Source organism: Nyctereutes procyonoides, unplaced genomic scaffold (genome assembly GCF_905146905.1).
Source record: "Nyctereutes procyonoides isolate TBG_1078 unplaced genomic scaffold, NYPRO_anot_genome, whole genome shotgun sequence".
Taxonomy (NCBI): Eukaryota; Metazoa; Chordata; class Mammalia; order Carnivora; family Canidae; genus Nyctereutes; species Nyctereutes procyonoides.
Genome location: NW_026575122.1, coordinates 2358927 through 2384863, shown reverse-complemented (window position 1 = coordinate 2384863; position 25937 = coordinate 2358927). Strand labels below are relative to the sequence as shown.

General features: G+C 39.2%; 1 protein-coding gene across 1 annotated transcript in view; it reads left to right on the top strand.

Moving 5' to 3' along the window:
• TLL1 (tolloid like 1) overlaps positions 1-25937 on the top strand; it is a 195013-nt gene that overhangs the window by 75299 nt on the left and 93777 nt on the right. The window contains exons 2-6 of the mRNA XM_055336633.1: positions 5952-6059; positions 8179-8259; positions 9771-9923; positions 10894-11011; positions 21325-21503. Of these exons, the coding sequence (XP_055192608.1) occupies positions 5952-6059; positions 8179-8259; positions 9771-9923; positions 10894-11011; positions 21325-21503 (639 nt within the window). The remainder of the gene's footprint in view (positions 1-5951; positions 6060-8178; positions 8260-9770; positions 9924-10893; positions 11012-21324; positions 21504-25937) is intronic.

Sequence of the window (25937 nt, the reverse complement as noted above, 5' to 3'; positions counted from 1 at the left end):
ACAAACTTAATTAAGAAAGAAGTATCAGGGTTGACTCCTGCACAAGTGACCACAAGTATAAATAATTACGGGCCTGAGAGAAGAAAAAACAAGTGTTTACGCTGTCGTTACAAGATCTATGATGTGGGAAACATAAATAAACCAGATCTTGGTAGCTGTTGATTATATATTCAATATTTGAGCAGTATAAGAATGGAAGTTTTTAAAAAACTTAGAAACTGTGATAATTTGCTTTCTTAAGGCTTGTAACAAATTATTAGGCCATATGCAAAGAAAGTTTCAATATTGATTTTTACATCATTTGATCGAAGCACTTTTCTGTCAGTGTTTTCTCTTTCGAGACAAAGAGTTCAGAATGAATATTTGTGGTATGGGTGATATTTTAAAAATGTTCTGAGAAATCCTATCCATGGGCATTGTGGGCTATAAATGCAGATTGATATGGCATTTCAATGGATCTTTTGTTATGAGAAAAATTTTGTTTTCTGACTTAAAAAGAAAGATGCTTATTTGAAAATTTAGCATTTAACTATATCTGTAATGTAGAACTGCATTAAAACAGAAAAAAGATTTGTTTTTATTTACTTTACTTATTTTTAAATAGTTTATTTATTTATTCCTGAGGGACAGAGAGAGAGAGAGAGAGAGGCAGAGACACAGGCAGAGGGAGAGGCAGGGTCTCTGCAAGGGGCCTGATGCGGGACTCGATCCCGGGACCCCAGGAGCCAAAGGCAGACGCTCAACCACTGAGTCACCCAGGCGTCCCTGCATGGGCTGTTTTCCTACAAACATTCAGTACAATAATTGGACTGCAAATACTCTCTTTTTTATTATTAGAAATTTAAGAAGGAAATATACACTACATAAAATGATTCTCATCCTAATTTTTTTGAAGACCGATTCTGAGAGTCTGTATAAAAATATGTATATCAAGACTTTAGAGTTAATTGTTTCCCAGACTTGGAACTTAAATTAACTTTCATGTGTGTCATTTGGGGGCAAAAACTTATTCTGTGAGTATGAAATGCCACCAGAAGATTATTTTCCCTTTTAAGTATTGTAACAATGTCTCCAAAATGTATGATTAGAACTTTGGCCAAATCTTACTTTTCCTTGGGAATTTGCTTCGTGGTTGTCAATCAAGTAAAAATAGTTGACTTTTGAGCCTTCATTGTTGTCCTTGTCTGAGGAAATTTTTACTAAGCCTTTATTGTGGGGTAGAGCAGCCAAAGCGGCCTTGTCAGGCCTTCACATGACATCATTCTTCCTCCCTAAATCCAATATCAATAAAAGCAGAAAGTTTAAACTGTATATGGAAACAGTGCAATAAGCAAGTGCTCCTGGCTACTGTGGAGGCTGAGCTCTCTCTTCAGATCTCATCAATCTCAAGATAACTGACCTATCTGTTAAGTCTGTATTTCCTGAGCGTAGCGGTGTGATGTTTGGAGAAAAATGGACACTCAACAGCATGTACCACAGAAAGTAAGAAAGGCGGTTGCCCTTTTTAAAAATTTTTGTTGAGCGTACGACAGTGATCCACTCTGGCTTGAAATGGTTTGGAATATTCCTTAGAATGGTGACCATCTAGTATTTTGAGTCTCAAGGCAAACCTGTGAAGTGTGTAGCCTGGCTAGCCTTACTTTTGTCCCACGTAAGCTATACCCCAATCCAGGGTATTTCCTCATCCGTATTTTTTTTGTGTGTCGAGACATATCGAGGGCCTACGTTTTGCCAGGCGCTCTGGCGGTGAGGGTTTAAGGATGAGCCACACGGGCTTCCTGCGGTCAGTATTTTCAAAATTAGATGGAAGATCAGACTATTGAAGACATGGCATGAAACCCTGCGTGCTGGTCCATTACTGACAGAAGCACGGGCGGGACCCAGAAGCAGGTGTGACACGAGATCAGTTGCAAGGGGTGGGGGGTGGGGGTTCTGGAAGGGTTTCCTATAGGTAATGCCTGAGGAGACCCCATCAACTCATCTATTATGATAGGCTGTCAAGTAGTGACGAGCTGTCACAGGCTTTCACATTAATTCAAGTAAATGTATTCATTTTGGGGAGGATACTTAACTTTGCAAGCGTTTTCTCCCGCGTGTTCCCGAAAGGCTTTGCTTTTGGCAAAGGTAGTGGCTCTTGATGTTGTGTGATCCTTTCTGATGACCCGTGGTGGACCTCTTCCCTGCAAAAACATGTTGCGACTGGATATGTAAACTCATGCTTTTTTTTTTCTTTTTCTTTTTCTTTTTTTTTTTTTTTTTTTTTTTTTTGCATACAGCTTTTAGGGAATCACGAGCTTGAAGACTCCTTTGGATCCCAACTTCCAAACAGAAAGGCTAAAGATGGTCGGGGACTCTTGAAGGGGTGGGAGAAATCTCATTTAGAGTTATGGTGTAGGGGATCACGATCTTGGATTGCTTATTCTTACCATACATCCTGTTGTAAAATGTGTTTACCTACTACGGTAGAAGCTATTTGTCTTTCTTGGTCTTTGATTAAAAAAAAAAAAAAAAAGAATTATACAATGAATGCAAATAGCCTTCAGAAGAAAAACAATACCTGTGGTTTTCCATGCAGTTTAAAAATTGTTCTTCTTGACATTTTATTTTGGCCTGTTGCTTAGCTCCAACCCCATTTTGACCATAGGAATCCAAGCAGAATTCCAAACAGATAGTAAATATTCTAAGTGCACTTGAGCATTTCCTTAGTATTATCATCTATAACCAGTGTCCTGTATTGCTTTCAGTTCCGATATGCCCAACCTCAAATCACTGGATTAAATGGGGCTGATGAGTAATAATGCATACTTTTAAAAACTGTTTCTAATTTCTGTGGGTTTTTTGATGCAAAACAAATAGAAAATACCGTAAAGAAAGGAAAACAACAAACTCCAAAGCGGGCTTGGGAATTACAACGATCTTGGAGCTTGAATAACAAATACGTGTTAGATTATAATGCAAATTCTAAATCCATGTATTACAGGGTGTAATGGTCCAGCTTGCTGTACCAATGCATAAGCATTTCAGCATGCAGAAAGAGGACACTTAGATTTAACTAGAAGATGAATGAAGGAAACCCTTAAATGTGTGCAATATGAAGAAAGAAATTGTGCATTTTAAACTGTATGATAGGTTGTAATTTTAAGCTGTTTTTTTTTTCCTGCTGATAGTATCAAAATTTAAAGATGTTCGTGGCCTGCAGTAGATCAAGTCTGCACACCAGTGAATTGGCTTTGTCGTTCACGATGGCTTGTTCTCACAGAAATATTTGGTTTTCTCCCGAAGCAATTCATGGTGTGTTCAGAACTGCCACAATATTCTGAAGCTTTTAGTTCAGAAAAAGATAACAGTAAATAAAATACGGGTTTCTGTATTTCAGGACAGTTTTGTCTCCTTTTCAGAGTCATCTGGCCTTGTGCCTTTCCTTCTCCCCAGAAGTAATGTTTTTGCTTCTGTGAAGTGTTATATCCTTGGACTGCTGATCTGTTTTTGATATAATCCATCCATCAAGACATGAGTCCTATTGCATGTGAAAAGTTGTTACAAGAAAACAAAAATCTAAAACACATTTGGGTTTTATTTTACTCATATTCGTACTACTTTTATTATATAAATAGAGGACTGACAAGCTACATTTTGTTTGGTCGAGGGCCTCAAGCTTTCGCGTTAGCCAGCTGGTTCAGAGAGGAGTGAAAGTTGGTTCTTGCAAAAAAAAAATAATAATAATGCTAATAAAGATGATGACCACGACAATTATTTGCAGTGATGGCAGCTTGTTAAAAACGTAGACTCTGGGGATCCCTGGGTGGCGCAGCGGTTTAGCACCTGCCTTTGGCCCAGGGCGCGATCCTGGAGACCCGGGATCGAATCCCACGTCGGGCTCCCGGTGCATGGAGCCTGCTTCTCCCTCTGCCTGTATCTCTGCCTCTCTCTCTCTCTCTCTCTCTCTATCATAAAAAAAAAATTAAAAAAAAACAAAAAAAAAAAACGTAGACTCTGAGGCCTTTCTCCAGACCTACGATCTCACAGCTTGCATCCTGGCCAGAGCCTCTCTAGTTCCCACTCCAGTAATGCTGGAGTAACCCTCTTTTCGTGTCTCGATTTGCCCCCAGCACTGAGAAAGGCAGAGGGAGGCTGAGAGTCCCTGCCATCAGGACCCTCGACCGCTTGCATAGTAAATGCACTTAATGGGAAGACTTAAATAACTAGCAAACTTGGATTTACCTGAAAGTGTAAAATCTTGAACAAAGAAGTACAGAATTTTATTTTTATAAAACTGGACAGGCCTTTTATGTAATTACAGTCTTTTGCTTTTTGTTTAGGCAGGCCATCTACTTCTTGGGATGTCTGGTTGTAGGCGCAACGGAACAGCCGTAGTTCCTGCTCCATGTGGAGGAAGCTAAATAGAATCTGGCTTCCATGTCGGGCATCAAGGCCAACCTCTTACCCAGTGCTGTAAACTGTTCGACAGACCTCTCATTACTTCGTCTCTAGGATAGTAAAAGACAGCCAGCGTCTCTCTGCTTCTACCCACGGCCGTTCCATTGACAGTAGGGTGGAAGAGAGGGCTTGATGAGAGAATTCTGATTTTAATGAATGGTGTTCGACGTGTTGAACCGAAAACCTACCTCGAGCTAATTTCTATCTTCTTCCTTTCTAGATTCACACATAAATCTGATCCCTTCTTCTATCATGTCTTCTTGTATGAGGGAACGAACCTAATTTTATACAATAAACTTTTGGCCAAAACCTAAAGTATTGTATGACTTTCGGGATTGAAACCTAAATTTCATAAATTAATTTCATTACCTAGTGTTTTTATACCTAAAATTCAAAAATGTTAAGGTTCAAATCTACTAAAAGACAGTGATTTGGAAAGCATAGATTTCGTTACTTCCCCAAATTTTAATGTATTTTCTTCCTTTCCTTTTTGGTTTTGCAAAGCAAAAATTGGAAGAAAATTTTGAAAAAGAAAATTTGTGAACTTGTATCATGAAACAAATATCCCAGAATTTCCAAGGAGTTTGTCAGTGTTTTACTATCTCACGATTAATTTATTCTCTCTCTTAAATTTGCTATGTTTCCTAATTTACTATAGTTTGACATCTTGCAGCACTAGGAGATTGATTACTCCACTTTTTGGACTCAAATAAAAAGGAAAGCGTTTTTTTTTTTTTTTTTTTTGTTATGTTAATATGTATTTTTGACCTTAAAAGAGAAATCCACATACTGGTTTTCAAGAGATTATCGCATTTTTTTCCCACAATGGTTTACAGAGCTTTGTTTTATTAAGTAGCACAAAAGACTGGATATAAAAGATAGAGTCAGAGGGCTTTCAGGATTTGGGGCAATGATTTTGAAGCTCCTGGAAATATGCACAGTGTGTTATTTATCATTAAAGATCAAAGGTGTAGCATGTAGTCTTTGACTAAATAAATGTTGACTTAAATATTATTTTGATGTTTATTTATGCATCTTACAGAAGCTCAGAGGAATGTCATCTTTAGACAAAGTGCATGTAATTGTATAAAAATGTGATGAGTAAGGTGCTGTAACAGACAATATTTAGTCTACTATGTCTCCTTCTACCTGGCAGTGAAGACCGGCATCCACTGTAAATTCAAGCACACTCCTCAGATTTTCACTTACTTCAAGTTAGCCATGCTGCTGAATTCACTTTCTAATTCCCCCTTAAATCAGTGCCCATTCCATTCAAAGAAATGACTTAATCCCTCCCCTCAAACATCAAAGAAAGAAAAGATAGATCATACCCTTTCCCAGGTGGTTCATATTTTAGTGTAACAGGTCTAGTATTATATTCAATTATAATTACTTTCTGGACTGTCTATATGGGCTGCATTTCCATATTTTTAGCAATATTTTTCTAATTAGCTTTGTTTGCATTGGCTTTGCCCTCAAATATTTTACATTTTAATTGAACTTTTCTTTTTTAGCTGTGTTTTGGGGTGATATTGCCTTAGATGATGAAGACTTAAGTATCTTTCAAATTGATAGGACAATTGACCTTACACAGAACCCTTTTGGACTTGGACATACCACAGGTATGGTTGATTATTTGATTGAATTTGTGTTCATTTTGGAGAAAAGATACTCTTGAAATGCTATTAGTATGCTTTGGGTCACTTTTAATGTCCTGCTGATCAACTGTGATTTCCTAAGCATAAATGAACCTATTTGAAAATTTAGATTTTGTTCATGGTTTTAATTTCATTGATTAATTTCTTTAACAGATATTTTGTAATGTTTACCATGTACCATGCCTGGTTTAAGTGCTTTGCAGATAATAACTCTTTGAATACACATAATAACCCCATGAGGTATAGCTACTAATATTATTGTGATCTACACGTGTGGAGATCAAATTAATTATATTTCTTATTTCAAAGTGTATAATCTTTCCCATAAGTATTTACTTAGTTTGTATGTTTTCAGTTTTTTTTTGAGAATATGTGAGAAACAGCCACTTATTTTATGAATTTCCTTTTTTTCCGTATTAATGAACTACCTACATAGAATTTTTTGTGATTTTAATTTCTATGAAAATCTTTAAAAATTGCTAAATATTAAAGGCATTATTGCCTTTAGTGGTCTTGAAACATTGTTTTTTGAAAATTCTATAATTACTGTTATCTTTTTAGTTACCTTAATATTACCTAAGACCTTTCCTTTTTCTCCTGATTAACCGTCTTCTAAATCTATTCATATGTGCTCCAGGCATATCTAGTATGAAGTGTAATTGTTACACAATTGTCGTTTCAAGCATATAAATGCCATTCTTTAAGAATGTTTCTTATAACTACTTAAGAATGAATACATTTAAATATTACCTCATCTTTCTAAAATGTTCAATGAAAGAATCTCAAAAATTTTTCTCAAGTAGCACAGCAAAACTGTGACCGTGTAATGCAAATAATCAAGCACGTTATTAGTCAGTGAATAAGCCCCCTAACTTATTTGCCTTATAAGGACTTAATTGATTTTTTTTTTGCCCTAGGAGGCTTATATGGTAATGGTTTTTGTGATTGGTTTTGGTTTCTATTAGCTTTAATCTAGGGAAATAGGTTTTGGTATCAATTTCAAAGGGGGAAATTATTGGAAAGAAATAGATCAAGGTGCAGTTTCTGGCCCTTTCATGATCTTAGCCTGAAAAGACTCAGGAACCATCCTCTGGTGGTAGGAATTCATCTGCACTTGTTTAGATATCGTCAGTGGTTATATTGGTTGTTTGCTCGGTGATGCCTTTTTGTTATTTGTCTACTGAAAATTCAGAAAGAAAGGAAAATAGGAGATACGATTGGGAGAGCACATTCTGTTAAACGCCTGGAATGAGAACCAGAGTACTTGGGTTTTCCTCAAATGCTCTGGTTTCTGACCCACGATAGGAAATCTACCTTTCCTCATCGTTTCCCAGTTGTTAAAACTGCAAAAGGACATATTTCCTTATCCTGACCTTCTCATCTGCTTTTCGAGCTATAAAATTCTTCACATCTATTTTTATGAATTTTTCCAATTACGTAGCATAACAGAATGCATTTTGCCACTGAACAGCCTTTTGGGTTGTTTTGACGTTTTTGGAATTACGTGTTAATTGGTTTTTATAAATTATCAAAACTCGTTTTCAAATTTTATTTGAACATTTTATAAAATATGATAATTGCTTTTAAAAATATCTCAAAACCGATCGCAGCTTTGGATCAAGACTTGCACTATACATTTACTTTTCCAATGTTTTTATTTCCATGTGCTGATTTGGCTTCTGAAAATATTCAGTTTACATTGGAGAAATAGCTGGAATGCAATCACCAGGGCAAAACAACTTGCTGTCATCCTATATAACACTATGTGATGTCAAGGTCACAGCGAAGAAAAATGTTTCAAATTATCAATAGATGACTCAGTTGCCATGATGTCCAAATAAAGTCACTCAGATTGCTCTCTGGATCACCCCACCCACTTGTTTCTTGTTACCAAAATTGTGTTTGTAAAATGTTTACACGCTTCTTTAAGATTTATGGATTTTCATGGCTCTAACATTCTAAGACCACACACGCAAAGAGAGATGTCCAAAGAGAAATCAGTGTCGCCTGTTGGTATGGCTTATTTAGAAGAACTTTAAAATGCAATGGGTTTAACTTTATTTTATTTTATTTTATTCTTAAGGTGGACTTGGAGACCATGGTATTTCAAAGAAACGAGGGGCCCTCTACCAGCTTATAGACAGGATAAGAAGAATTGGCTCTGGTATATCAATGTTTAAAGTTGCAGACGCTTGACTTGATGTACAGTAAATATTATACTAATAGCAGTTCAGTTTGCCATTAATATGTGACGGGTGTAACGGATATATGCTGACAAAGAGTCCCTTTTGTTAGCTGATGTTTACTGTAAGTTTTTTAGAAATTAATCTGGGACCATTAAAATGTTTCTTTAAGTTATTTTCAGCTTCTCCTTATTATAAAATGTATCAGGGCGTTATTTTACTGTTGGTATTTATTTCCCGTGCAGTGGGTGTCACACTAAAGTGTTTTTATCAAGCATGGAACTCTCCATTATCACTTTTAATCAAATCAGAAAATGCCGTGACCGTTTTGAACTGAAACCCACTTCAAGTAAATTGACAAACCGATTTGTTAGAATGGAAGAAAAAAAAAATTGGAAAGTGTTTTTATCCTTCCAGAAAAATACATAGAAAGACAGCCATCTGGTTTCATAATCAGCTAATACTTAGAGTAATGGATCTGTTAAACACGATTTGTAGATTGTAGAGTCTTTAAAAAAGTTTCCTGTTCTAAGTCTCTCCCCCAACATCTTTTTGGTCGATGAACTGTTAATCAAATAATTGACAGTACGCAGTTTCAAGGAATGATTTTCCCATGCAAAAATGCTTTTCTTCAGGACGTGACAACCATAGACCTGTTAGGGACGTGGGAATCGGGGGCGTGCCGTCAATGTTTATTGTATCTGACGTATATTCCAGTACTGGGATATTTGGATCAACAGTGATAGATGAATAAGAATGAATAATAAAGCAAATTTAGGAAAGACAAAAACAGTAACGAGAATATCTTGAAAGCTCACCAAGACAATGAATGACCACAGACGTGAAAGGTGCTCCAGGAACGGGTTGCGTTTTATATTGGCTTGTTCAGGATGTGTCCTGATGTCTAAACGGTGCTAAATCACCTGGAGACGAACCCAGAGGACGTTTGCACAGAGACAGACCAGTGTTCCAGGAGGCTGGGACCGTACGTGTCTTGGCGTTATTTCATTTATCCTCTCTGTAATGTAATAATCCTACTTTCAGGCCGTACTATGGAGTATCAGTCCTGATATAAAAGAGTGAAGGATTTAGCCAGAGTTAAGAAGGATTTGGAATATCTTGGACTTTTTAAACAATGTCCATTTGATCATCTGGTGGTGAACTGGCAGTGATCTAGGAAATTAAAATAAATAAAGTCATTTTTTGTGGCCTACCAGTCTGCCGGACGTCTGTCCGCTGCAGGCTGTTGTACGGGAATTCATTAAAATTCGCTCACAGGGCATTAAGAAGTAGTATTTTGACATGCAGTGCTTGAATATTTTAATGCTTTTTCAAGAATGCAATATAAATGAAGGTTTTCTTTAATGCATTTTGACTTCGGGCATATTTACACAAATATGTAAATAAGACATTTTAACTTTAGTCTCTTAAGAGGAAATGATTCCCTGACCGAGGACTTGTGTTTCACAGAGTGTTTTAAATGTCACTGCAGGCTTGGAGCAAAACAACACAGTTAAGGGAAAAGCACCCCTAACATTCTCAGGGCAAAATGAGAAAAACCGAGTTCCCAGAGCTGCTACATCAAGAACCGAAAGGATATGGCCTGGAGGTGTTATCCCTTACGTTATAGGAGGCAACTTCACTGGTAAGACGTTCCCAGAGCGTTTATTTTTGCAAAATAAACATTATCACACAGCTTAAGTGTGTATTTTTACAGAGTATTAATACACAGAGCGTAGTAGTATCAGATCAAACGTGAGAGGTGCTCCAATCACCCCGGCGGCCAGCTGAGAATGTCTCTGAGGTTGGGAAATCTCTTAGTCTTGAGTTCTAAGAGTCTCAAATACTGTTCTGGATTTTCTTTTAAATTTTTTTTAATAATAAATTTATTTTTTATTGGTGTTCAATTTGCCAACATACAGAATAACACCCAGTGCTCATCCCGTCAAGTGCCCCCCTCAGTGCCCGTCACCCACTCACCCCCAACCCCCGCCCTCCTCCCCTTCCCCCACCCCTAGTTTGTTACCCAGAGTTAGGAGTCTCTCATGGTCTGTCCCCTCTCTGATATTTCCCACTCATTTTTTTTCTCCTTTCCCCTTTATTCCCTTTCACTATTATTCATATTCCCCAAATGAATGAGAACATACACGGTTTGTCCTTCTCCGACTGACTTACTTCACTCAGCATCATCCCCTCCAGGTCCCTCCACGTGGGAGCACATGGTGGGTGTTTGTCATTTCTAATGGCTGAGGAATGTCCCACTGTCGACACAGACCACAGCTTCTCTGTCCATCACCTGTCGACGGGACCCCTGCACCCCGATGTTCATAGCAGCAATGTCCACAGTAGCCAAACTGTGGAAGGAGCCTCGGTGTCCATCGAAAGATGTTCTGGATTTTCAGCCGCGCCCCGTTTCCCACGCGCCCCTTGAGTCCGGAGGCTGAGCCCTCTGGGCTGTGCACAGGGTGGCCCGGGCCCCCCGATCCCGAGGGCCGCGTCCGCTCCCAAGGGCCATGCTGGGGGGCCCAGGCCGGGCTAGCTGGCCGCTGCGGGTGGGGGCACCGGGAGAGGAGCCCAGGCGCAGGCTCCCCTACTGACATCCGGCCTTTCTCCAGGCAGCCAGCGGGCCATGTTCAAGCAGGCCATGCGGCACTGGGAGAGGCACACGTGTGTGACCTTCATCGAGAGGAGCGAGGAGGAGAGCTACATCGTGTTCACCTACAGGCCCTGCGGGTAAGTAGAACCGGGGCTCGAGAGGAGCGGGTGCAGGAGGGGACCCCGACTAGGAGGTTGGGACCCGCCCTTCCCTGTTTGCTTAGCACTTTGCCCAGGGGGAAGGTGAATTTCCACAAGAAAATATTCGGCTTTAAAGAGATACATTATGTGGTCGCAGAGCTCTGTGCATCTACCCGAGCGTCTCTCCACTGCGCCCACTACTCCTCGCTCGTGTTGCGACTGCGGCGACGGTATTGGCCACGTCCCAGGGGTCCCCCCTGTGAATTAGACACTTCCATAATGTCGCCTGGTGATCCTCTTGTGTCCCCTCTAGAACCCGTGCACTGAGATGACATTCTAGTCACCAACACCTTTGATTTCTGCCTCTGTCCCCTGGGTCGGCCCGCCCCTGGCTTCACCATGTCCTGACGGATCTGTCCCCAGGGCTCTCGTGTGTCCCCTCCCCCGATCACTGCCACTAGGAGCATCTTCAGAAGGTGCCGGGCCGAGCGAGACGTCAGGCCTCCTGAGAGTCTCCAGGCTTCCTGGCAGAGCTGCTTCCTAGACGGGCTTCCCATGGGAGGGGGACAAGCAGTGTCCCGGCGGCCGTCGTGGCCTGCGGCAGGCTGAGCGGGGTCTCGAGGTAGCAAGGTCCAGGGAGCCTTACGGATGTTCAGGCAATTGAAGAGACGATAGGGACGCCCGGGTGTCCCGGTGGTGGAGCACCTGCCTTCTGCCCAGGGCGTGATCCTGGGGTCCCGGGATCGAGTCCCACATCGGGCTCCCTGCATGGGGCCTGCTCCTCCCTCTGCCTGTGTCTCTGCCTCTCTCTCTGTGTGTCTCTCATGAATAAATAAATAAAATCTTAAAAAAAAAGAAAGAAAGAAAGAAAAGAGGGTAGGATGCAGTGCTTTTGACTTTAAGTGGAACAGCCGTGCCACTCTTTCCAAAGTGAAGAGCGTGCACCGATCTCCCAGAACACCTTTTGGGGAGTGTCAGCCTGGGAATGAGATCCAGATGCCCCAATATGACATTTGAAGGGTGCCACGAAGTCACCGCCGCTGCCACGTGCAGCTCTTGTGACCGCCAGGTGCCTGCCAGCCGGGAGCCAGCCGGGTGCGGGGGCCGCGGGCCTCGGGGGGGTCCTCTCCCCTCTCTTTCAGGTGAGTGGCCACGTGCATGGACACCACCGGCTGCATAAGGATCGAGGCCTGTCCTGTAGGAATACCCGCCGAGCCCGGCCGCCCGCCGCACCTCGGCTCCCATCCGGAGGCCCATGGGTCGGAGCCTCGCCCGGGGAGGCTGCTGTGGGCCAGTGGTTCCAGGGGTGACAGCCCGGCCCCTCGGTGTAAAGGATCCTGTTGTTGTGAAATAGTGTCAATCTCATGGGCTTTTCCTTTTAATCCTTCTCCAGCGATGAGCTGGGATCATCCAGGAAGAGGCGCCGTCTCCCCGTGCTAGAACCAGTGGAGGGCCCTCTCCTGGAGGGTGCGGGGGGAGGAGAAACAAAGACCTCACCCCTTTCCGGGACACGGTGCTTGCTCCAATCACATATATTTGGGGGAGAAAGTATGTATTTCACTAGGTGTCGGGGGGAAGGTTGTGCCGTCTTGGCTTTGTTCTACCGTATACCCCAGAACATTTGACCTCACTTAAAAGGTCATGGATTTTAATTTTGACCCTATCTGACTGACATTATGAAATAGTATACCTTATTACCTTTCTGTATAGTTTTGGATAATACCATGTTTTTGTTGTTGTGGTGGTGGTGGTGGTTGATTTTTAGTTTTGACTTAGCCAAGTAGTTTTCTTCCAAATTGCTCTAATTTCAGCTTGACAGGTTTTGGTTGCATTTGAAATGCCTCCTAGAAAAAAAAAATGAAATGCCTCCTAGTTCTTCATATCTATTGAATATTCAAAAGGTCTAAACCTAGACTCTCCTTCCTTTCTTCTGGTTACCTAACAGGAATGGAGAGAGCTCAGCTCACGTATTTCTAAATACGAAATGTGTGGGAAATATCAGAAAGGGAGACAGAACATAAAGACTCCTAACTCTGGGAAACGAACTAGGGGTGGTGGAAGGGGAGGAGGGCGGGGGTGGGGGTGAATGGGTGACGGGCACTGAGGGGGACACTTGACGGGATGAGCACTGGGTGTTATTCTGTAAGTTGGCAAATTGAACACCAATAAAAAATAAATTTATTAATAAATAAATAAATAAATAAATAAATAAATAAATAAATAAATAATGTATTCAGACCCATACGTCTTTCTTTTCTCTCTACCACCTTTCAGTTTTGTGAAACAAATACAAAGCGACCACTGGCGTCCATTATTTTATTGATGAATCTCTGTTGTAACAAACTCATGGTTATACTCATTCGCTTTCGTTAATGTGGCTTGTCTCAAAATTTTTCGTTTTACTTGTCTTATTATGCTAAAAGGAAAGGTTCTCCCCCATTCGCTGTCATTTCTTCCTGTGTTTGCTTGTGCGTTTCCAGGCGCCTGGAATGGCTTTGCTTCCATTTTCATCAGTGGAAACCAGGCACGTATTTCTCTCTTACCCTTTCCTGAGCTGCCCTCAGGGTGACTTCACTCGGCCTTCAGCTGTGTGAGTCCCATTCCCACCATTGGTTCATTGTCTGCCTTTGTGCGTGATGAGGACAGGCCGTCCCTTGTGACACCCAGTGCACTGCTTTATAGATGGGTGATTAAGAAAATAGTGACAATTTGCACATCAGCCGAAGCATATTGTACGTGATTCTAAAAAGAAAAGAATGTAAGCATTTCAAGAGGCATCGAAGAGCACGTACTTCAATGATCATTTTCATGATTTGAGAGCAATGGACACTGGAGTTGTAAGTTGCCCTCAAATCTTTGAATCTCTAGTTGCACTCCTCAAATAAAGCTTTTGAATATTTATATATTCGTTGTAATCCTGTTAGCGTAGTACTGCTGCATTTTGTGTTTTGTTTTGTACTCAATTTCCTTATATTGTATTTTCCATGATGGGAAGGACAATACGTTATATAGGGATTGATGGTTGGGGGATCCCTGGGTGGCTCAGTGGTTTGGCGCCTGCCTTTGGCCCAGGGCGTGATCCTGGAGTCCCGGGATCGAGTCCCGCCTTGGGCTCCCTGCATGGAGCCTGCTTCTCCCTCTGCCTGTGTCTCTGCCTCTCTCTCTCTCTCTCTCTCTCTGTCTTTCTCTATGTCTATTGTAAATAAATAAATAAAGTGAAAAAAAAACAAAAATAAAAAAATAAAAAAATAAAAAATAAAATCTTAAAAAAAAGGAATTGATGGTTGGCTTGCTAATCACTCTAACCATTTTATGACTTCTAGACTTCATTTGGAATTGCTGTGATTGGCCATAATTTCATGAAACAGTTATTTTATCAGTTTTTTTTAACAGTTTTTTTTAAACAGTCATTTTATTTATTTTATTTATGGGGATTTTTTTCTATGACGATACTGCATTTATATCTCCTAAAAATGAATTAAAATCATTAATGAGTTTGGCTATTAGTGTTGCACAGAACACTGAGGGCACTGCAATGAGATCAATGTCAAGTCAGACACATAATCCTCCTGTTGGGCCTTGGAATTGTGTCCTTTATGTCATAGGAGCTGTTGCACAGAGGGTATTGTATTTAATAATATCTAGTGTAAATCTCCGTTGAATACGGAGCCTGTAAGAGAGCCTGTAAGGTATTGATTACTGGTGGCAGCATTTACCAGTCCTATTTCTGGTTTTAAGGTGGCAAGCAAACATGTCTTGCCATTTCGTATAACTTTTTAAAAAGATTTCCTTCCTTCCTTCCTTCCTTCCTTCCTTCCTTCCTTCCTTCCTTCCGTACAGATTGAGAGAGAGTGCAAGTGGGGAGAGGGGCCGAGGGAGAGAGCATCTCAGCTGACTCCACACTGTGGAGCCTGATGTGGGGCCCGAGATCATGACCCTGAGGTCATGACCTGAGCTGAAATCAAGAGTCAGACGCTTAACTCCCGGAGCCACCCAGGCACCCCTCACTTTTATCATTTTGATTTTAGCTTACCCACTGAGTTAGGCAACTTCTAGCTATTATAGTTTTTTTTTTAAATAAAAGCTAAAATAATGTCCTCCATATTTATAGGAGAGTTATTAAATATGGAACCACTTTTACCATTTAGAACATTGTATATCCCACCTTATTCTGCTACAATCAGCCTCTCTTCAATAAATATTTGTTTGGTACCTAATTCTATATCAAGTCTTTGGTAAATGGGGAAATGATAACATTTTAAAAAGCAAAAGGTAAAGGTCAGAACTTCTTGGCATATGATATATGATATCTTTGATCTGTCCTCCTCCACATGCTTTAACTTTCCCTATGTGGGCAAAACGTTTGAACTATGAATATTTTTTCGATGAATGCTTATTGTCATCAGTGGCATTTATTTCACAAGATGATCAATTACTATCAGCGAAATGTGAGATCACTTTATAACAACTTGTTTGATTCATTTCTTTGTAAGTCAGAAATTCAATAGCTGAATTTATTACCTTTGTCTGATGTGTAACTTTATATTGCGGAATATCTTCTATTTTTAAAGTGTAGCTTTATTTTCTTACCATGTTACATTAGTTTCCGGGGTGCAATATAGTGATTAAACAATTCCACACCTCACCTAAGTGGCCTCCTTAACCCATCACCAATTTAGCACAATCTTTACCTTCTTCCCCTCTGGTAACCATCTGTTTTTTTCACCATAGTTGAGTCTATTTCTTCGTTTGTCTCTCTCTCTTTTTGCTCATTTGTTTTGTTTTTAAATTCCACGTATGAGTGAGACCATATCGTATTTGTCTTTCTCTGATTGACTTACTTCATTTAGCATAATACTAGCTCCATCCATGTCATTGCAAATATCAAGATTTCATTCCTTTTTATGGCTGAATAGTCTTCCATCGTGTATATATACCACATCTTTTCTATCTGCTCATTAGTCGATGGCCACTTGCTTCCATATCTTGGTTATTGTATTGTAAATAGTGCTGCTGTAACCATAGGGGTACAGGTATCCCTTTGAATTAATGATATTGTATTCTTTGGGTAAATAAGATTGCAATGGCTTGTTGTAGGGTCGTTCTATTTTTTTTTTTTTAAGATTTTCTTTATTTATTCATGAGAGACACAGAGAAAGAGGCAGAGACACAGGCAGAGGGAGAAGCAGGATCCCCACGGGGAGCCCAGGTGGGACTCGATCCCGGGACCCCAGGATCACGCCCTGAGCCGAAGGCGGACGCTCAACCACTGAGCCACCCAGGTGTCCCTATTTTTAACTTCTTGAGGAAACTGTGTGTTTTCCAGAGCGGCTGAACCTATTTGCATTCCCACCAACAGTGCATGAGGGTTATTTTTCTCCACATCCTCTCCAATGTCTCTTGTTCCTTGTGTTGTTGATGTTAGCTAGTCTGACAGGTGTGAGGTGACGTCTCATTATAGTTTTGATTTGCAATTTTCTGAAGGTAAATGGTGATGAAATATTTTCATGTGTCCTTTGGCTACCTGAATGTCTTCTTTGGAGGAATGTCTGTTTATGTCTTCCGCTCATTTTTAAATTGAATTATTTGTTTTTTCTGGTGTTGAATTTTAGAAGTTCTTATGTATTTTGGATAGTAGCCCTTTATTGGATATGTCATTTGCAAATATCTCCTCCCGTTCAGTAGTCTGCCTTTTAGTTTTGTTGGCCATTTCTTTTTTTTTTTTAATTTTATTTATTTATTCATGAGAGACCCAGAGAGAGAGACAGAGACACAGGCAGAGGGAGACACAGGCTCCGTGCAGGAGCCCGACGTGGGACTCGATCCTGGGGCCCCGGGGTCATGACCTGAGCTGAAGGCAGACGCTCAACCACTGAGCCCCCCAGGTGTCCCTTGTTGACCATTTCTTTCACTGTACAGAACCTTTTTATTTTGTTGTAGTCCCAACAGTTAATTTTTGCTTTTGTTTCCTTTGCCTCAGGATACTGGTTTAGAACAAAGTTGCTATAGCCAATGTCCATAGACTTTACTGCCTATGTTCTCCTCTAGGATTTCTATGGTTTCAGGTCTCACATTTAGGCATTTAATCTATGAATATCCTCTATTATCTATTAGTTTTTTGAAAAAATTTACTTTTTCTCCTATCTGCTAATTTTTAATGATTCCTTAAAAACAACTAACCAACCAAATAAACTTAGGGTTAACTTATTTAGCTATTCTTAGATTTTGTGTTTTAAATTGTATTTAACTTTGGTCAGTTGGTTATTCAGATTATGGCAGCAGTCACTTACCCATCTTCACCTATTGAATTTTTGTTTTTTGCCACTTGTACTATACTAACTGGGGGAGTACAAAATTGAATGTGAGGTATTTTTCTCTGCAAAAAGTTGATAGCTATGCAGAGGAGGTTTGTTAGCCAAGATTCTTGCTTGTAAACAACAGAGACCAGTTAATTTAAGCAGAAAAAAAAAAAAACGACTTGTAGGACTATTAGATAATTTATAGAAATTATTAATTTATAGAATCACACTTGTTGGATTATTAGGTAATTCATAGAAGACACAGAGAGCCAGGTTGAGGGAGGTATCTCAGGAAGAGCATGTTTTACCCCTGGCCACCTGCGCCTCTGCTTTGGATGCTCTCCGGTAACCCAGTCTTGGCTCTCTCCTGCACTGATGAGATCTATTATTTCAACAGATACTTATTAATTTATTTTTAAATTATTTTAAGAGTATTTTTAAAGTGATTTTTCCAGTTTTATTGCAACATAAATGACGTAGAACACTGTATCTGTTTAAGGTGCATGCCCTGACGAGTAGGAATAGGCATACGTTGTGAAATGATTCCCACAATAAATCTAGTTAACAGGCATCACCTCCCATGGTGGCAACATTTTTATTTTCTCGTGATGAGAACTTTCAGATCTGCTCTTTTAGCAACGTTCAAGTACATGATAGAGCATTATTGACTTTGGCCACCATGCTGTACATTACATCCCGAGGACTTACTTATCTTATAACCCACTGCTATGGGTTATGAAGATTGCACCTTTTCACCCCATTCTCCCCTGTGACCCACACTCCCACCTCCTACCCCAAGTGCTTGCAACTACCGGTCTGTTCTCTGTTTCTGCTGAGCTATATACTATGTGCCTGACTCTGTTGTAGGGGCTAGAGACATCGGTGTACAAAACCTGTAAGTTGTCCCCAGACGGCTTAGATTCTAAGATGAGGAGTCAGGGAAAAAAAATGGAAATCAATGAAATATAAAATGTATTAACGGATTATAAGTTCTAGGACAAAAAGGACAGAAATGTAAATGCGATAGAAAGGCATTTGCACAAAAACTTGAAAAAGAAGATGAAGTGAGCCATATAGCTAGCTACGTGGAAAACAGAAGTCCTGACAAAAGAAATAGCCGGTAAAAAGGCTGTCAGGCGAGAGCATGTCTGTATGCTCAAGGCAGAGCCAGGACACCGCATGGCTCAGGAGGAGTGAGTTGCAGGGACAGTAGTAAGAGGTGGTAAGACCCTTGTGTGTGAAGATCCAGATTTTCCTCTGATTAAAGAGAGAGCTTATTAGCCAGCTGACCGTCTTTCTGTCATTGTAATGCATGATCCTCAATCTCAGTGGCCTAGAGTAACAGGCCTTCGTTCCTGTGTACACTGCATGTGCACCACTGGTTGGCTGTGTCTCTCTCCAGAGCTACCATGTTAGTTTTCACTTTGATGGCGGAACCTCTCTTTAGAACAATGCACTTGTGGCAGATGCAACACAGACAATGTTGCATATGGACTATTAAAGATTCTCTCCAGAAATTTCATAAGCAGTCTGGGCTCACATGGCATTAGCCAGAGCAAGTCACGTGACCAAACTCCGCATCAGTGGAGTAAGGAAGTATGATTCTCTTCCATGGAGGGGTGATGAATATTTTTGAACATTGTCACAATTTCGCGTAGAACCATCGGAGACGACTGGGTACAGCAGAGTCATAATATGACTTTACATTTTTAAATTACCTCAATGTTGAGAGAAGGATGCTGCGGGGAGGACATCTTTGTGGATGTTATGGTAGATGATCTAACAGGCAAATTCCAAAGGTGCTTTGGTTCCCCCAGTCTGAGGCAAAGGTAAGGAATGGCAGGTTTTAGATCACCTGAGTACTCTCCGTGGCTTAGGGAGAAGTGTGGCTTCCTATAGATGGTAAAGGTTTTTCTTGAGGGGACAGATAGATTTTCCTGTGGTCAAGCAATAAAAGCAGCACACAAATTAGTAATAAAAAAATCAGAAGCTCTATAAAAGAAACTGGCATCAACCTGAGTGATATTTGAAACTAAGATAATACTTAGACATGCTTAAACCACATTTTTATAAGCTTCACATATTATCCTGTCTTTCCATACCAATTGTCTGTGCCTATTTTTAGTTATTTATTATCTGAGCATCCAGAATTATTCTCTCCCGAGAACCATAGGAATCAAACCACCACATTTTTCTTCTTTCACAGGACGATAGTAAAAGTCAGTGGAAAATATATTTTTGTTTTCTGTAAGGGAATCCGGTCTTATTCATTGGGCATTGCTATGGGTGAAATTATGCTTCAAAAAGGTGTTTTAAATTAAATAAGCTGACCACATAGCTTGGCTATCTCCCAGATTTTGATTTGCAAAGTATTTTCTTCTTTGAATGTAACCAGCAAGAATGACTCAGTGTGTGCAATTTAGTTGCTATATAATCATCAGATATTTCAGTTTAACTACTATTGTTCTATGAGAGCACATGATTCAGTTTAAATCTCGAAAATGTGTAAATTTTGTCTTTTTCTACATCCAATACTTTACTATTTGGGTATGTAGTAAATATCTATTTATAGATTGAAAATACTATTAAAAATGGGGGCAAAACCAAGTTTCCTGATTTTTTTCCCTTACCAGTTACCTCTTCTTTTCTATTACTGATTTATTAAACTTCATTGACTGTTATAATAGATTTATAAATAATAAGTGTATGGTGTAGGTTAAGATGCTTAAGGCATTTAAAGCCTACAGAAATAATTGGAATGACAAATATTTGCATTTGTGAACAACCAGAAGGACTATAAATATACTTACTCTGGAAACTGAAAATGTGTGAAATTCCTTTTAGCATTTGGGCAATTAATTTTTGGCAATTTTCTCTTTTAATGTAATAAATTAAACAAGGTGTTTGGTGTCTTGTGCCTCATAATTACCAGCTACCAGTTATTTTTTGCCCTCTATTGCTGTCTCAAGAGGTAATCCTATAGATAACTTATTTCAATGTCAACCCTAATTATTAAAGTTTTAGATATACTTTTATTTATATTTGCAAATCTCATAACTCTACCAGTTGGTGATTTTCTCCACCAGTTAACTATTAACCTTGGAAAATTTACCTTTTGAAACTAATTTTGTTCTACTGATTTCTTCTTTTAAAAGTTTCCTTCTTCAAAATGAATTCTCCTGTGAGTAGGAAAAGTAACTCTTCTTTTGATTAACCAACTTTTTTTCTTTTCTTCTCTTCTTTCTCTTCTCTCTCTTCTCTTCTCTTCTTCTCTTCTTTCTTTTCTTTTCTTTCTTTCTTTCTTTCTTTCTTTCTTTCTTTCTTTCTTTCTTCTTTCTTTCTTTCTTTTAGAGAAAGAGAGAGAGTGGGGGTAATGTAGAGATGGAGAGGGAGTGAGAGAGAATCTCAAGCAGACTGCTCTAAGTGTGGAGCCTGAAGTGGGGCCCTGTCTTACAACCCTGAGATCATGATCTGAGCCAAAATCAAGAGTCAGATGCTTAACTGACTGAGATTCTGGGCTCCTAATTCTGTTTTTCTTAAAGAGAGGAAATAAATTTTGTTTTTATATTCAAAACTGAAATAATGGATTGTTGCCAGATAACCATAGTGACAAAGTAGTTAGCTAAATAATATAGATGGGTTCTGAGAATAAAAAACTGTATTAAAAATAATTGTGGGTTTGGTAAATCTTGAGTTTAACTGTATATTTTAAGCACATTAATCACCATCATAGATGTCTTATTTTCTGCTATCTTCCGAACACTCCAAAAAACGATTGAAGGCCTATCTTCTAATGTATGATTTAGTGAAAAAGCTCATTTAGTGATTATGTGGAGACTTTTGTTGTCTTTGTATTTGCCAGGACTAGAAATCAGCCATGCTTATTGACAAAAGGCTGCTCCGCTTCTGAATGTTTGCACGTTGTAGTCGATCATAATTCTTGATGTGTCACTGTACTGTAATTCATCCATCATTGCTGCCACATCTCTGTTGTTTTCTCCTTTATTGCAGATGCTGCTCCTATGTAGGTCGGCGGGGAAATGGACCTCAGGCCATCTCTATTGGCAAGAACTGTGATAAATTTGGAATTGTTGTTCATGAATTGGGCCATGTGATAGGCTTTTGGCATGAACACACGCGGCCAGATCGCGATAACCACGTCACTATCATAAGAGAAAACATCCAGCCAGGTGAGAGGCTGCAAATACGTTGAGTTTAAGGTTGATAGAATATCTTTTAGTTGTGTTTATACTATTTATGATTTAACTTTTTCTTAAAAAGTGTGGACTGAATTTTTTTTGATATGATAGAATCAGAGTTTTGCTGGATGAAAAAAATACCCATGATGGTGTTATGTTTTTAATTTTTTCCCTTCAGACTGTATAATTTTATGTGCATTTTGGCTTGCTTTTTTTCCTTAAGATTTGGCTGTCTTATTTATAAACTTTTGTGCTTTCCAAGAATGGGTATAGGCTATGGAACCATAAATTAATATTATTTAATTTTTTAAAGCATTTTGAATACTTTGCTCTATAATCTATGTGTTAGGGATTTAGAAAGGATCCAGAGGGTTTGGCATGAAACGTGCTGCTATACGTAGAAATCTATAATATACCAGGAGCAATTTCTGGAGAAAATTTCAGGGAAATGAGGCATTTCCAGGGTAGTCTAAATAGTTTCTTTGAGAAATCTCCTTAAACTACCCTAAAGATGTATTCTTAAGAATTTTTCAGTGATTGAAATATCATATATAATAAAAACTTAATTTTTCTCTGTTAATTGGTATGTTACAATAGCCTTATTTTAAAGCTTTTTACTTAACTTTCATAAATTAATAAAGATCATTACATTTCAGTTACCAAAAGAAAGATTCTGTTTTTTGGAATTGTCTTATAAAGTCATACTTATTTAAAACATTCAGAAAGTAAAAATGTGTCCTTATTTCCTTATTCATGGCAAGTTTTAAGTTACAAACATTGAATTCCTCAGAATTCCTTGTAATTAACAGTATGGATCTATTTATTTGCTAATCACATATTTGGTGCTAATTATTTATCGAGGCATTTATTAGGTGTTGAAAGTGCTGTCATGACAAATACAAAGCTTAATGTGAGGTATGTGCACATATATAAATGATTGCAAGTGGGTGAGAGAAGTGGTTATGGCCGTATGATGAAAGTACCACAAAGTTCAAGTAAAGTGTGACAAAATGCCTTGGCAAGTCAAGGGAGATGTCACAAAGGAACTGGAATTTAGAAGTAAAGTAGAAGTGTTCAAAGTGAAAAGAAGAGTGATAGATTTCTAAGCTGAAAGAAAACATCATGATGTTTGTTATAATTACAGAAATTTGAATCATTTTTAATTGCTCATTTTGGCTGCCTGGTAAGTTGCAAGTGGGAGATTAGCTGGTAATTACCAAAGGAGGTTGGATCACAGGGGATCTTCTATACATAGCCAGGGAACTTAGATTCTATCTTTTAGCTACTGGAGAATAATTGACGATTGAAAGCAGAACAAGTTCAGATTTAAAAAAAAAAAAAGGAAAAAATAGTTCTTTCAGGTTTGGGATCATTAATGAGAATGGGGAAGTGGAGGTAGGGAAGATGAACATAAGGAAACCTATAAGAAGATGAAATAAGTAGTTTATGAAAGATGACTAAGTCCTCAGTTAAGGAAGTGCAGTTCAAGAATAAGAGGGAATAATCTTTCAAAAGTATTTTAAGAGGAACACTAACATATGAGGGAAAATCTTCAAGGTTTTATTTTTAGGCAACAGGATGAATGGTGGCACCATCAAATGACGGAAGAAATAGGGATAAAGCAACATATTTTTTAGAGTGAGAAAGAGAAATAATGATTTTATTTAGCATATCCTTAATTTTGAGAAGTGTTTGGATTATCCAAATGGAGATGTTTAGTCCACAAAGCAAAGGTGAGTCTACAGTTTAGGTTATATCTAGAAATAGAAATTTAATGACCTGTTTGTCTGGGGAAACACTGAAGGGAGAAGAAAATACAGCTAACATTAGAAAATGGGGAACAGCAATATTTAAGCAACATTTTGCCGAAAATCCCCCAAAAGACTAAGAAGGATTGGCCTAAGAGGTAGAAGAAGAAAAATCAGTGAAGGTGATGTCCCAGGGAAGAATCATTTCAAGAATGATAAAGTAGAAGAAGAGAAGAAGGTGGTTCAAGATTGCAGTGTATGAATATCCTGAACTCACCTCCTCCCATGCACACAACAAACTGCCACTACACATGGAATAATTTCTTTGGAAAAAAAAATCCTGATGACTGGGTGAACTGTGTGCCTCCACAACAGAGGATAAAAGGGTTATGTGGAGTTGGGTAAGAGAGGTAGAGGTACACCTGCTGCCAAAAAAAAAAAAAAAAAAAAAAAATCCCATTCTAGGCATGATGACCCATAATCAGGTGAGATTTCAAAAGTATAGCACGTTGTCCTGAGGAGCAAGTGGCTGACACCTCAGCCTCTGGATCCTGCACTGGAAAGATGAGCCCTCTCCCCCCAAAACATAAGACCATCAAGATTTATATCTAGGAGAAAAAGAACCATAGGGAACAGAGAACCTGCCCTGAAGGGGCTCACATGTAGACTCAGATACCCCAGGACCCAGGGCAAAAGCAGCAATTTAAAAAGCACCTGGTCCATATGTGAAGCAGACCCAATTACTATTCTTAAAGTGACCACTAGAAAAGCAGGAACATGTTGGGACTCTCCAGGGACAGAAACACTGGTAGGTGCATTTTTGCAATCTCATTCTACCTTGTTAATGCCAATGCTGGTGGGTGTTATTTTGGCAATCTCCCTCTAACCTGCTAGTGCAGGTAGGTGTACCCCACATCACCATGCCCCAGCTATGCCATAGCCACTTGGGGGAGTGCCCTATGTCACACCAGAACCATGTCGCAGCCAGGCAGGTCAGAGGCCTGCCCTTCTAAGCCACAGATTTACTACAGCTAGGCAAGTGCCCCATCCCTCCTATGCCATAGCCATGCCATTGCCAGGCAAGAACCTCACCCCCTTCTGACCACAGCCAGGGCTCTACCACAGCTGGCAGGTGCATGCACCCCAAACAGGGGATACCTCTGGAGTGCCTGGCTCTGGTAGCCACGGGGATTATGCTCCTGGGCCTCACACATCATCCTCTACCCAAGGCCAGTTCTTCAAGACTGGGAGAGGTAGCTCTTCTGAGAATCAGGCAAAATGAGACAGAGGCATACGTTTCAAATGAAAGAAAGACAAAACCTCAGAGAATGACCTTAATGAAACAGAGATAAGTAATCTACCTGATAAAGAATTCAAAGTAATCATCATAAAGATGCTCACTGAGGAAGAATGGATGAATACAGTGAGAACTTAAACAAAAAGAAAATATAAGAAAGAATCAAATAGAAGTTACAGAGCTGAAGAATACAATAACTAATGAAAAATACGTTAGAGGGGTTCAACAGCAGACTGGATAAAGTAGAGAAATGGCTCAGTGAACTGGAAGACAAAGCAATGGAATTCACCCAGACACAGTTGCAAAAAGAAAAAAGAATTTGAAAAAGTGAGATACCTTAAGGGACTTATGGGACAATGTTAAGCTGAATAATATCTGCATTTCTCCTAGAAGGAGAAAAGAGAAAGAAGCAGAAAACTTATTTGAAGAAATCATGGATGAAATCTTCCCTAATCTGGGGATGGAAACCGACATCCAAGTCTAGGAAGTCCATAGAGTTCCAAATAAGGTGAAGCCAAAGAGCTTCACACCAAGACACATTATAATTAAAACGTTGATAGTTAAATATAAAGAGATAATATTAAAAGTAGCAAGAGAGAAAAGCTTGTTATATACCATAAAACTGTCAGCAGATTTTTTTCAGAAGAAACTTTGCAGGCCAGAAGAGAATGGCAAGACCTAGTCAAACTACTAAAAGAAAACAAACAAAAAACAAACAAAAACAAACAAAAAACCTTCCAGCCAAGAATATTCTATCCAACAAGGCTATCATTCAGAAGTTAGTGATAGATAAAAGAGTTTTCCAGACAAACGAAAGCTAAAGGAATTCATCACCATTAAACTGGCCTTACAAAAAACTGTCAAGGGACTTCTTTAAACAGAAAAGACATGATGGTAATTAAGGATAATAAAACACAAAAGTAAAAATTTTCACTGTTAAAGGTAGGTATGTAGTAAAGGTAGTGGATTAATACCTGTAAAGCTAGTATGAAGGTCAAAAGAAAAACATAGAGTAGGTAAAGCTACAATAATCAGTTAAAAGATTCGTAAGATAAAAAGATTGAAAGTGTGACATCAGAAACAAAACCTGGGAGGGGAGGAATAAAAATGTAGTTTTGGAATGTATTCAAATTTAAGTTGCTACTGACGTCAAATAGACTTTTAAATGCATAGGAATGTTATATGTGAACCTCACGGCAACCACAAAGCAAAAACTTATAATAATAAAATACCTGAAAGAAAATGACAAAGTAATCTAAATGTAGCACTGAAGAAAGATGTCAAACCACAAGGATAGGGATAAAGGGAACAAAGAACAGAGAGGAATTACAAAAACAGCCTGAAAACAGTCAACAAAATGGCAGTACCTATCAATAATTA